Below are 13,220 nucleotides of genomic sequence, written 5' to 3' on the forward strand. Positions count from 1 at the left end.
TCAGATGGGTAGCCTGCTCAGTGCCAGCACCAGGTCCCCTCCCCCATTCTGTTTGGTTTTCAGACACTGCAAAAGACGCCAGTAGGGCTTGCCATCTCCTTCCTCGCAAGATCAAAAACTTTAATCCCAGCACTCGGGAGGCAGAGGCAGGCGGATCTCTGTGAGTTCGAGACCAGCCTGGTCTACAGAGCTAGTTCCAGGACAGGCTCCAAAGCCACAGAGAAACCCTGTCTCGAAAAACCAAAAAAAAAAAAAAAAAAAAACTCAATAGTTTGAAAACCATTTTCTAATCTATCACCCAGAACCTGCGCAGCAGGAACTCCGTGCCAATTAACAGTGTGCTGCCACATGCTTAAGAACTGGCTCTGAGTGGACAGCCCTCGGGCTCACAGAGCAGCCGCTGCCTCTCTGATGGAGGAGTGCACTGCACAGGGTTTAAGATGTTCTCTTTGTCCGGCCAATGGCTCATACCGAGTGCTCTCCTCAGTTTTTACTCAACTGCATCATCAATAGCAGCCTTTGGCAAATGCATGCTTCCTCACACGTGCCTGGGAGATTTTCTTTGATCTTTCTTCAAAAAAAAAAGTTTTTTTTTTTTTTGAGTCAGTGTTTGTGCAGTCCTGGCTGTCCTGGAACTTGCACTGTAGACCAGGCTGGCCTTGAACTCACAGAGATCTTCTTCCCCGGTGCTGGGATTAAAAGTGTGTGCCACCCCACCCCCTTCTTTGATCTGGACAGGTAACAGCAGAGTAAACCCTAACAGTGGAGAGAGGCGCGCACCTTTAGTCCTGGCACTTTGGAGGCCGAAGCAGGTAGATTTCAGAGAGTTTGAAGCCAGCCTGGGCTACCCAACTTCAAAATAATCAGCTAAACCCAAAACTCTGGGTAGAAGATTACTTTTTTTTTTTTAGCCCTGATTTTATTACCATTTTTATCACTGCTGTGATCAACACCTGAGAAAAACAAGATAAAGGGACATTGTCCTTGTCTAACATCCTAGGTTTCCTCTGAAGTTTAGGTTTTAGCTCCAAGCATTAACCTGTTAGGGACACACCTTGGCCTTGCTTCTTTTGAAGTCTTCCCTTTGAGCCTCCAGGGCTCTTATAACTCCTGCACTTTCAGCAAAAACAAAACAAAACAAAACAACAAAAACACAACAGCACTCTGTGGGCCAGCTGGAGCAGTAGCCACTTGGACCGTGGCTGTAGGGGTGTCTGAGAGTCTGGAAGGCTGAGCTCAGTGAAAGGAGTACCAGGGAAACATTTTTCCAGGCTCATCTTTGCAAACAGGTCACCCTGAAACAACATTCCTATCTTTACTGGGGAGGTATTATAAAAGCCTTTACAATTGGTGGAATCGGGCCATTCCTGAGGTTCCCTCCAGGCATGTTCCCCATTGTCCCAGCTCAAAGTATTTGTCTTCTTAATGGTTGTAGTCTGTTCAGCAATCTCTTGCCTTGGCCCCAACTTTCCAGATGCTTCTATTAGGGGCAAACTGCAATTCCACTCTACTTTTTGATCCCAAGTCTCACTGTAAATTCTAGTGAAAATCAGTCTCAGCGAGAATCATGCCACAACCTAAACTATGTGGTATCTTGAAACTGCCTCCATAAATGTAATTAGTCCACTACTTTTGAATTTAGTTTCTTTTTTCTTTTTTTTCTTTTTCTTTTTTTTTTTTGGTTTTTCGAGATAGGGTTTCTCTGTGGCTTTGGAGCCTGTCCTGGAACTAGCTCTGTAGACCAGGCTGGTCTCGAACTCACAGAGATCCGCCTATCTCTGCCTCCCGAGTGCTGGGATTAAAGGCGTGCGCCACCATCGCCCAGCTTGAATTTAGTTTCTTACCAAAGTGATTTGCCAGAATGAAACACAAGCGACTTCCAGTGCATTTCCCAGTAAGGTCTTCTTTTCACTTGAAATCATGTGTGCCCAGCCTTTTCTGGTGGCAATTTTATTAGCATTTTAAATTAACTTCCTTCCTCTCCCCTCCCCCACCTTCCTTTTTTCTTTTCTTTTCTTTTTTAAAAAAAACAAAAAACCCCAACTTTTTCCAGACAGGGTTTCTCTGAGTAGCCCTGGCTGTCCTGGAACTCGCTCTGTAGACCAAGCTAGCCTCTGCCTCCGGCATCCACCTGCCTCTGCCTCCGGAATGTTGGGATTAAAGGTGTACACCACCTCTGTCCCACTACTGTATTGAACTTTTACCAGAAACCATAGTTCTTATGCTTTTATTTTGCCCTTTGAGCTCTGCTTACAGCTTTCGAGGGCTTCTCTAGTCTGCCTCATTCAGTGTTTCCAAATTCCCACAAACCAATTCCCAGGGCTTTAGAACCCCTTTTCCAGGCAGTCAGAACAGTCAGTCTGATCTCTGGCACCGGGGCTGTTTACACTGTTTACTTTAAAATTTTTATGCGTACGGGTTTTGTTGGTTTTGCCTGTGCACTGTGAGAGTGCAATGCTCTCAGAGGCCAGCAGATGTCAGATCTCCTGGGACTAAGGTTATAGATGGCTGTGAGCTGCCATGTGGATGCTGGGAATTGAACACAGGTCTCTAGAAGAGCAGTCTGTGTGCTTAACCCGAGGCATCCCCCCAGCCTGCACCAGTTTTTTGTTTTGCTTTTTGTTTTTTAAAATTACAATGATAAAATAAGTACTTGGTAAATACAACTTTGTTTTTGTTTGTTTGTTTTTCGAGACAGGGTTTCTCTGTGTAGCTTTGGAGCCTGTCCTGGAACTAGCTCTTGTAGAGCAGGCTGGCCTTGAACTCACAGAGATCTGCCTGCCTCTGCCTCCTAAATGCTGGGATTAAAGGTGTGTGTCACCACTGCCCAACTTGAAATACATAATTTAAAGGAAGTGTTAGTCTGCCGTGGAAGGGGGATAATGTGGGGCAAAACAGTCCTATTACAGTGGCCAGGAAAAAGTATGGGTGGGGCAGAGCGTGGTACAGCCCCAGGACGTGTCTCCAGTGAGGACTTACTTCCCCCAGCTAGACTCCCCCCTGAAAGCTTCCAGGACCTCTTACAGCACCACCCAGGGACAAGTGTTTTAACATACCAGCCTGTGGGAGACAGTTCAAATTCAAACCATAATAGTCTGGCTGATAAACAAAATAGTAGCTGAGCCACAATGTGTGCATTTGTAATTCCCCTGATCCAAATATTCTTACACAGCCAACCTCTAGCTTCCACGGATTCACCAATGCCCAACTGCCATATTCCAGACAGTCAGGGTACAGACAGCCCAAGAGCAAATCCACAGCCAACTGAAGCCACGTGACTGGAAAACTGCCAGTTCAGTGTTTACCGAAGTTTTCCTTAAATGAAGCCTTCTTTTGACATTTAAAATATTTATGTGTATGAGTGTTTTACCTGCATGTATGTATGTATACCACATGAATGTCTGATGCCTTCTGAGGCCAGAAGAGGGCACACTGAATCCCCTTGAACTGGAGTTACGTGGTTGTGAGCTGCCATCCAAGTGCTGGTAATTAAACCTGGGTCCTTTGCAAGGCCAGCCAGCGCTCTTAACTGCTAAGCCATCTCTCCACCCTCCATAACTATGTTTGAATGTTTATCTTATATTCTGTGACCTTGCAGAACTCACTTCTAAGTTTTAGGATGGTTGTTTGTTTGTATGGTAGATTCTTTGGATTCTACGTAAACAACCCCATCTATAGCCTTATTTCTTCAACTAAAGTTTTTATGCTTTTATTTTAGAATTGTGTGTGTGGATTTGCCTACATAAGTGCAGTGCCTAAAGAAGCCTGCTGTGGCTGCTGGGAATAAATCTCTGATCATTGGCAAGAGCAGTGTACACTCTGAACCTCTGAGCCACCACAGAATCCCTGGATTCAGGGGCTTGAACTTGGACTGTTAGGCTTGCTCAGCAAGTGCTTTACCCACAGAACCATCTTGCCAGCCCAGCGCTGCTTAGAAGCACAGCACTGTGACTGCCTATGATCCATTTTTAGTTCTTTTTTTCCCTAACAGGTTCTTTGCTTTCTTTTTCTTTTTTTTTTCAAATAATCTATTTTATTTTAGGTGTGAAGGTATCAGATCCCCTGGAACTGGAGTTACAGACAGTTATGAGCTGCCACGTGGGTGCTGGAACTGAACCCAGGTCCTCTGGAAGAGCAGCCAGTGCTCTTAACCACTGAACCATCTCACTCCAGTCACAGGAGAGAATTTTGACACAAATGTGCTTGCCGAAGATTCTAGGTGAAAGGATATCCAGAAGGAACTCACTGCCATTTGAACTGTTTCCCCCATACATAGATAAACTGTTTCCCTTTTCTCTTTTGAGTTCAGCTTTCAGAGGTTTTACTATAACTTGGTGTTGGTTTCTTCAGGTTTATCCCCCTTTTCTTTCCCATTTCTTGAATGTATATTGCTATAATTGGATATTTTTTCATTCATCACTTGCTTACTCTTCTGCCTCACAAACCGTTTTCTTTCCTTCCAGAATTCTGATGACACGAATGTTCCATTTTCTAGGACAAGCTCCTCAGGCAGGTTCAACTTTTGGTCTCGTGTTTTTTTCTTGTCCAAACATCTATGGTTCTAGCTCCCCCGCAGCTGCCGTGGGTGGATCCTCAGCATCAGCAGCCAAGGCCAGTGTACCTCCATGCTCTCGGTTTCAGCTGGCCCATGGGCCCCGTGTGCATTGCATAAGCAGCAGGCGCCGGTAGGGCGTCTGAAGTCACCTTGCTTTTTCCTGGCCCTCTGGCTAGGAAGCCTGGCCTCGGGGAGGCTCTGTTTGCCTCTGCGGAGTTTCCCAGGGGCCATTTCTCTAGCAGCGGGTCCAGCACGTGAGCATGGAAAACCACTGGGGCCGGGCGGTGGTGGCGCACGCCTTTAATCCCAGCACTCGGGAGGCAGAGGCAAACGGATCTCTGTGAGTTCGAGGCCAGCCTAGTCTACAAGAGCTAGTTCCAGGACAGGCTCCAAAACCACAGAGAAACCCTGTCTCGAAAAACCAAAAAAAAAAAAACCACTGGGCTTGCTCTGCCCTCTTTGGTGTCACCCTGTTCCCTCACTCCTTCCGCCCACAACGTTTCCGCCTTGCCCCTCAAGGCCCCGCCCTCTACATTGTCCCTCCCTCTCTCCTCAAGCAACCTGGCCCCTGCCCTGCCCAGTACCTGGTGAGTCTAAGCCAGGTTCAGCTAGCCTGGTCCCCAGGGTGGTGGTTTGCACCAGGTTCTGAGTGTAATTTAGCTAATTTCTTTAAAAAAATGTTTGTAAAAAGCCTATTAGCCTGTTAATGGTGGTGGAGTCTAGGCACGCGGGATAGGCGTGTCTCCCTCCCAAGGTTCCAAGGCACAGCATTAACTTTCGGAGGACTGCAGTGAACGTCACCCCAGCAGCCCCACACGCGAGTTGGGTGGGTGTCGCGTTTGGGCCATCAGGCACCGCGACCGACTGGGCAGAGGGCGTGGATGGCGCGAGAGTTGATGCACTTACCTTCTCCGTCACCAGTTTCTCTTCAGACACCTCTGGAGCCAGGAAGAGTGAATTGTAGGAACCTAGAAGTGCAACCACAGTTTGGTTTTCCTTCCCACTTTAGCAGACAGCTCTGGTCCTCCGCCCCCGACTCCCACCCCTCCGAGAGTGGCCCGTGTGTACCATTGGCAGGGGGTGGTCCGAAGAGCACTGTCCCATCCTCAGCCACTAGCACGTTGTCCAGGCACAGGTGAGCTGCAACAGAGCAGATTAAGGATGCAGCTGCATGTGGGCAGCTCCCTCGCCAGCATCAGGGGCCTCCAGGACACAGAGAGAGCCCAGAGAGACCTGTCAAGATTGGACAGGTACCGGAGGGCCTTTCATCCTAACAGGCTAGAGTTTCCTGGGAACACTATTGGGGCATATCACCCTCATCATTAAGAATAAACAGGAGGGTGGGTGGGGACACGGCCCACACTGCTCTGCCCTTGGGAATGGCTGGATGAGGGAGATTGGGCTTTTCAAATTCCCCAGACTCATGGTTGAGAGGCAGCTTAACAGCAGATTGTCCCTGGAGAGTATTTCTCTGAGGATGGCAACTTGGTCCCCTCAGGACCTCCATTGCTGCCCATGGCACCTTGAGAGCACAGATGGACTGTCTGTCCATTTATCTGTCTGTTCAGCAGGGATAAACATGCAGGGTCACACACTAGGGTAACATCTTGAGCCCTTCCCTCACTCCTGGGGGCGGGGGAGGGAGGTCAATGGCTTTAGAACCACATTTTAGACAATTGTCTCTACTGTTCCTATTTGTGCCAAGACCCAGATGCTTCTCCTAGGGGGTGTTGCTGGAGCAAACCGAATCATTGTCTCTGGCACACAGCATTGACTTTGATACTCCCCTCTCCCTCCCCAGCTTCTGGGTCCAGGGCTCAGGCAGAGAGTATCACCTGGGTGCTCCATGTGTGTCTGCAGAGTCCTAAGGCAGGAGAGGCACAGGGCCCACAGCTCGTACTCTCGGAAGGGCCGGCCTAGCTTAGACAGAAGGTCCTGCAGGGAGAGGCTCTGTGGAAGAGACGGGTCACGTAAGAACACTCAGTCCACTTGGTGCCAAGGCAGGGTTTCCATGGAGGGTGACAGGTGAATAGTGACTCGGTTTCCACATGCAGCCTCCCCTGTGCAAGGGGCTGGAAAAAGGCTCCAGATTCAAAACTGGTGTGGGTGAGTACATGCAGAAACTGGAGTCCTCACCCATAAAGTGGTACAGCTGCCATGGGAAAAAAATGGCAGTTCTTAGAGAAAGTACAGGGAATCATCCTAAGGTCCAACAATTCCACTTTTAGGTTACTTGAAAGGAAACTGCGGTGGACAGTTGTCTGCCCAGGTTCAAGGCAGCACCATTCACCAGATCCAAAAAGGGGAAGAAGCTCAAACATCCACATGGATGAATGGATAAAGAAATGTGGTCCAGCTGGGTGGTGGTGGCACACGCCTTTAATCCCAGCACTTGGGAGGCAGAGGCAGGCGGATCTCTGTGAGTTCGAGACCAGCCTAGTCTACAAGAGCTAGTTTCAGGCTCCAAAACCACAGAGAAACCCTGTCTCGAAAAAGCAAAAAAAAAAAAAAAAAAAAAAAAAAAAAAAAGAAGAAGAAATGTGGTCCAGGGACTGGAGAGATGGCTCCGTGGTTAAGGTCATTTGATGCTCTTGTAGAGGATCTTCAAAGTCCCAGCACCTACACAGCAGCTCACAGTCATACATAAAGGCAAAACATCAGTACACATAAATTAAAGCCGGGTGGTGGTGGTGCACGCCTTTAATCCCAGCAGAGGATTAAAGGCAGAGGCAGGCGGATCTCTGTGAGTTCGAGGCCAGCCTGGTCGACAAGAGCTAGTTCCAGGACAGGCACCAAAAAGCTACAGAGAAATCCTGTCTCGAAAATCCAAAAAAAAAAAAAAAATTAAAATAATGTTTAAAAATAAGAGAGAAGAAATGTGGTCCATCCATGGGGCAGAATATTGTATAGTATTGCTCAAGCTTTAAAAGGAAGATATTCACTTCCCTGTGTATATGTGTATGTGAGTGTGTTGTGTGTGTGTGAGTGTGTATTAAAATACATAGCATAAAACTTAATGTTTTAATTATTTCTAAGGGCCTGGCCCAGGTCAATAAAACATTCAGGAGCTGGGCATGGCACCTGTAATCCCAGCATTTGAGAAATGGAGTCAGGAGGACCAAGAACCCAAGCCCATTCTTGGCTCCATAATGAGTTCCAGTACTGTTTGGGTGCCATGAGACAAGAAGAAAAAAGAGGAGGAAAAATCCCACAGTGTTGATTATTGGTGGATCTTGAGGAAACAAGCTAGACAACAGAACAGAAGCTGTTGGATTTCACATACAAGGTCGTATTTGTATGATTATAGAAGGCTATCAGGCTATGCAGAGGGATGGAGGGGAGTCAGTGTTCGCGGGAGGCAGAGCTCAGCTGTAGAAAATGGAAAACCTCTGGAGCAGTGGTTCTCAGTCTTCCTAATGCTGTGACTCTTTAATGCAGTTTCTCATGTTGTGGTGACCCCCAACCATAAAATTATTTTCATTGTTACTTCGTAATTGTAATTTTGCTACTGTTATGAATTGTAAACATCTGTGTTTTCCAATGGTCTTAGGAGACTCCTATGAAAGGGTCCTTTGACCTCCCCCAAAATGGGTCATGACCCCCAGGATGAGAAAGGCTGCTCTGGAGACAGATGTGAATGTCTTTAATACACTGGGCCATGCACTTAGAGGTGGTTGAGATAGTAAATTTTGTGTTTGTGCCTATTTTAACACATCTTCAAGTAAAAGAAATAATGGGGCCTAGAAGTAGTTCCTGCCTGGAGATCTGGGAAGGAGGTCACCACAGAAGTATACATGTTAGCAGAAGCTTTCAGAAGCCACCACCTTCACCTGAGGTGCTATCCACTGGCTCTGTGCACAGGAAGGGTTGATACATTAGACAATTCAATCCTGTGGTTCTCCACTTACCAGCTCATCTGTTCTGCTTTTGGTGGTGCCCTTTATCCTGGGGTGGGAGCAATGAGCCCTGAAACTGAGGTGAGAGCTCCCAGCTCTGGGGATCCCTATGCGGGAGCCTGAGATTTAGAGGGTTCTGGGTATACTCTGTCTGAGGCAGGTTGACCAGATAGTTAAGGTGAAAGCCAGGCTTACTGGTCTATTCTGTTCTCTTTCGAGCTAGAGACCTCAACTCTTCCCCTTGGCAGTGCATTCTCCACCACAGGCCACCCAGCTACCCAGGACTATGTAGAAGATGGATGGTGTGGTCGGGTGGCTGTGCCCTGTGGAGAAATGCTGGTGACTGAGCATGTGTGAGCATCACAGGCCCAGACAGCACCGATCATCTGCATCACCGACCCTACACCAGACATCTCTTTAAGTAACCACACTACCCATGGGATTCTTCAAGTTCTTAACAGTGTACAACTGATAATATACACCCACAGAGTCACCTGCCTCACATACTCCTCTCCTTTGGGGCAACAAGGCCTGGTGGAAAATAGGGCTGATGGTTCTAGATAGACAAAAATGTATGCCGGGCCATTGGTTCAGGTGTCCTCACTCTGAGAAACACATGAGGATACAAGGCTTTGAGGAACACATTAAAAAACCAAGTGGGGGGGATAGCTGGGTGGTGGTGGCATGTCTAATCCCAGTACTTGGGAGGCAGAGGCAGGTGGATTTCTGTGAGCTCGAGGTCAGTCTAGATTACAATAAGAGCTAGTTCCAGGACAGGTTCCAAAGCTACAGAGAAACCCTGTCTTGGAAAACAAACAAACAAGAAAAACCAAGGGGGAAAACATTCAGTGCTGTGGTCCATGTCGCACCTGCAGACCCACACACTAGAATTTCATGCTGCTGTGGATATGAAGCTCAAGGGACCTAGTCTGAGGTAAAGGCTTGGGAAGTGATTGGGCCCTTGAAGCAGCATTACTAGACGCTGTCTACTTCTATTGTGGAAGGTAATGAACCATGGGGATGTACCTATACATGGGTGGACCGGGGCTGAGGAAGTTAGTTCTTTCTAGGGTGTCCTGAAGTGAACTTGTACATCTAGAAAGGCCTGGAGATCCATGCCTGGGGTGACATCCAGCCCTTCCCCCACTTTGCATGTGAAGTTCTCTACAAAAATAGGGAATCCGGGGTTGGAGAGATGGCGCAGGGGTTAAGAGTATTGTCTGCTCTTCCAGAGTTCCTGAGTTCAATTCCCAGCAACCACATGGTGGCTCACAACCGTCTACAGTGAGATCTGGTGCCCTCTTCTGGACTGCAAGCATACATGCAGGGAGAACACTATACAGAATAAATAAATCTTAAAAAGATAAATCTTAAAAAAAGAAAGGTAATCCAAAAGACACTCTTAATTATTAGCCAGGAGCGAAGGCAGGGTGGGGCAGGTCCTGTGTGAGCTGCACGTCCAGGCTAAGGACAAGCAGCCTTTGGCCCCTCCTACTCCACGTACCTGTTCTGTGGCTGCAATTTCCAGCTGTCCGGATCCTTCTGGAGTCTCCTCTTCACTCCTAGATGTTTGGCTTTCATGGTCTGAGTCTCCAGGGTCTACATGGCAGGGCAAAGGTTTGTACTCTACAGGTCCCCGGCTAGGAGACGAAGCCTCCAACTGCCCTGAGGCCCCCGGACTCCTGTGCGGATTGCGGCCTGCACTTGGTGGCTTCTCCAGCTGGACTCCAGGGTCCTCCTGCTCTGGCCACAGTCTGCTTTTGGACTGTGCCTTAAAGCCAGAAAGGCCATTTTTCCCCTCTAGGAAGAGCTTTCTGGGGTCTGGGGAAAAGAACTCAGACATGGTCAGCTGGTTTCTTGAGCTGGTCAGTGACAGGCAGAGGGTGCTGGCCTCTAGGCTTTCTTGTGGTAGCCTGGGAAATGTCTGAGCCTTTTTCAGCCGGCTTCGCCTGAGGATGTCTTTGTCCAGCTCACCCAGGGGGCACCTGGCATCCAGGACAAGGTTGGCCAGCCCTTCTTGTCCTGGGCTCTCACCATTTCTCATGGGGGCTGACAGCAGTGGTTTGGGGGAGGGGGCTCTGGGACCCTGGCCGACCTCCTCCTCTCTGGAGGCTGGAGGCTGGAGGCCCCTTGATGAGGACAGTGCCTCTGGATCAGTGCTGAGGTCTCCTGGCATCTTCTTGGGCCCCACATTTCTTGGAGCAGGTCTTCCCCTCCATGTGTTCTCGCTGAGGTCTGAACAGAAGGCAGGATATGGTTACTGCAGGGAAGCTTGATCAGGAGCCTGTGCTAGGGTGGTACCCTGAGAGCCACCCCTGACCCTGTCCTACAGGGAAGCTTGGATCAGGAGCCTGTGCTAGGGTGGTACCCTGAAAGCCACCCCTGACCCTGTCCTACTCATTACCACAGACCCCTCCCCAAAGTCCTGTACTCCAGATTCCCACTCCTCCCCTCAGCATAGGCACCAGAGGTCCCCAGTATCTAGAGTCACACGGCTCAGCCAGTTACAGTCTCTGAATGGAGGCTTCCGGGTCTCCCTCTTGACTGAGCTTCCCAGGGGATCAGCTCTTGCTGTCTAATTACTGTATCCCAAAGCTCCTCATTTTTCTATTGTGATTACAACAGCCACTCCCTCAAAGGAGAAATGAAGTCTGGTGGCAGGCAGAGGGCACACAGTCTTCTACACACAGGACATGTAGCGCGGTCTGGCACACATGCTATGGCACACAGCCTTGCGCGCGCGCGCACACACACACCCCCCCCCCCCCGTGGCACAAAGCTGCATACATGGCACAGAGACTCTGCTGCCTGTTTCACTCAATCTTTTGTCTATGGCTTTGCACTCAGAAGTTACCCTCTCTACTGTTGCTGGGGTGACAGTGGCAGCCACTAGGGCTGCAGCATTACAAACACTGCTGTGTGCTTGTCAGGGAGGACCCTCCAGCCACTCTGAGGCTCTGGGTGGTTGTGGAGGCCAGCATGATCCCGAGACTATGATGAGTTCCAGACAAACTGCAACACATTTGCATGTAGAGAGGTAATGCATCCAACAAAGCTGGCTGGAGTCACTAAGCCCGAGTTTGAAAATGCCAGTGTGTGCCCAGATTGTACATGTGTACATGTATGTGGTGTGCAAGTGAGTGTGCAGACCAGTGTGCACACTTACACTGGAGTGTATAGTATCAACAGGCATTTGTGAATTTATATGTGCAGTGGTATAAACATGTGAGCGTGTTTGCATGGGATACACATGTGCTGGATTTGAACACGTGTGCGACTGTGAGTGTGGTATTTATATGGTGTATGTGAACATGTGAACATGAGTAAAGGTGCATGTTTCTATATCTGCATAGTGCATGCTTACTTCTGTGGGTGGTTGTGGAGGTGTATACGCATCCATGTGCACATGTATGAATGTATATGTATGCATGTGTAGGCATAGATGTGTAGGTCGTAGCGCTTACCCTGGAATGCTCCGAAGGACTCAATGGAGAGCACCCTTCTTCCGATGGCCGAGAGACTGCGACACAGGCGGCATGAGGACGCAGGCTGCATCTTCTCCTCGCACAGTGCTATGATGCTCTGCAGGTACCAGGGTGCCTCTCAGGTGTGCAGCTCAACAAGGAGGCCTATCCCCCTAAGACCCACCCAACTGCACAGCTCTGGGATGGTACCCATCACCCCCAGATCAGGTCGCCTGTTTCCACATGCACTTTCTGGCGCATTAAATAAAAAAAAACAAAAAACAAAAAAAAACAGCAAGGCATACATCCTGGCAGAAAAAGAAGATTCTGTTTCGTCCCTGATAGTCTTTAGTAGAAAATGTATAGCAAAAATCAGCTTCTATTTCAACATAATGCATTGCCTCCAGAGACTAGCCAAGGAACCTGGCTGAGGTTGCAGGGTCTGGGCTGTGTGTGTGTGTGTGTGTGTGTGTGTGTGTGTGTAGCTTGCATGTCCAGCTGGGAGCTTACCTCCAGGTCTGGCCGGTCCCTGGGGTCTTCTGCCTGCATCTGGCTCAGCAGTCCCTCCAGGTCTGGGCTCAGCCTGGGCTCTAGCTCTGGTTCTGCCACAAACTCCAAGGCAGCCTTCAGTGTGGCCCCCAGGGAGTAAATGTGAGCCTGTGGTACCAAGGAGTGTTAGTACTTGCCCTGCAAGTGACTGCTTTCCCCTGCCAAGACCAGCAAGTCTGCCATTCCTATGGTTGGTATGCTCCCTGGGCCTGCTGCCCAAGGCATAGAAATCCTGTTTTCCCCAGCTACCTATTTTGCCTTAGGCGTTCTTCACAAACAGCAAGTGAGCAGGAGAAAAGAAGAGTTTCCTTTAGGTTTGAAAGTTGGCATTGTCTGGTGTGTGCTCCGGAGAGTGAGGGCGGGCTCTGTACAAGACTGGGATACCAGGTGTGTGGAAGGCCCCCATAGGTAGGTGTGTGTGTGTGTGTGTGTGTGCACAGGCGCGTGTGCGTGCAGAGAAGTCAACGTTATTCCAGAAAGACGAGTTTCCCTTTCAATCTGTTTACAAAAGGAAATCATGATTATGTAGTCAGACTCTTTATTTATTTTTAAACATTTAATTCACAAATTTAAGGGGACGATAAGATGTCTCATTGTGTGGTCATTGTGTTGACTTACCTGGTTTTCCTATTTCTTAAAAATCCTGCTGTCATAATGACTGGATTCCTGTAGGTTTTGTTACTATTATAAATGGCGCACTGAAGTTACATTTCTGCCTTGAAGCTATCGATATAAAAGAATCCATTTACTTTGGGC

At 48.6% G+C, this 13,220-nt stretch overlaps 1 protein-coding gene across 2 annotated transcripts in view; it reads right to left on the minus strand.

Annotated features, from left to right (window-relative positions):
* Kndc1 (kinase non-catalytic C-lobe domain containing 1) overlaps positions 1-13,220 on the minus strand; it is a 47,567-nt gene that overhangs the window by 21,431 nt on the left and 12,916 nt on the right. For both annotated transcript variants that reach the window (XM_041666723.1, XM_041666722.1), the window contains exons 4-9: positions 12,426-12,572; positions 11,916-12,033; positions 9,956-10,686; positions 6,391-6,505; positions 5,624-5,695; positions 5,462-5,523 (exon numbers count right to left, since the gene is read on the minus strand). In XM_041666723.1, coding sequence (XP_041522657.1) covers positions 5,462-5,523; positions 5,624-5,695; positions 6,391-6,505; positions 9,956-10,686; positions 11,916-12,033; positions 12,426-12,572 — 1,245 coding nt within the window. The remainder of the gene's footprint in view (positions 1-5,461; positions 5,524-5,623; positions 5,696-6,390; positions 6,506-9,955; positions 10,687-11,915; positions 12,034-12,425; positions 12,573-13,220) is intronic.

The sequence above is a fragment of the Microtus oregoni genome, unplaced genomic scaffold (assembly GCF_018167655.1).
Source record: "Microtus oregoni isolate MIOR12 unplaced genomic scaffold, Mior012 000016F_ref0000370, whole genome shotgun sequence".
Lineage (NCBI taxonomy): Eukaryota > Metazoa > Chordata > Mammalia > Rodentia > Cricetidae > Microtus > Microtus oregoni.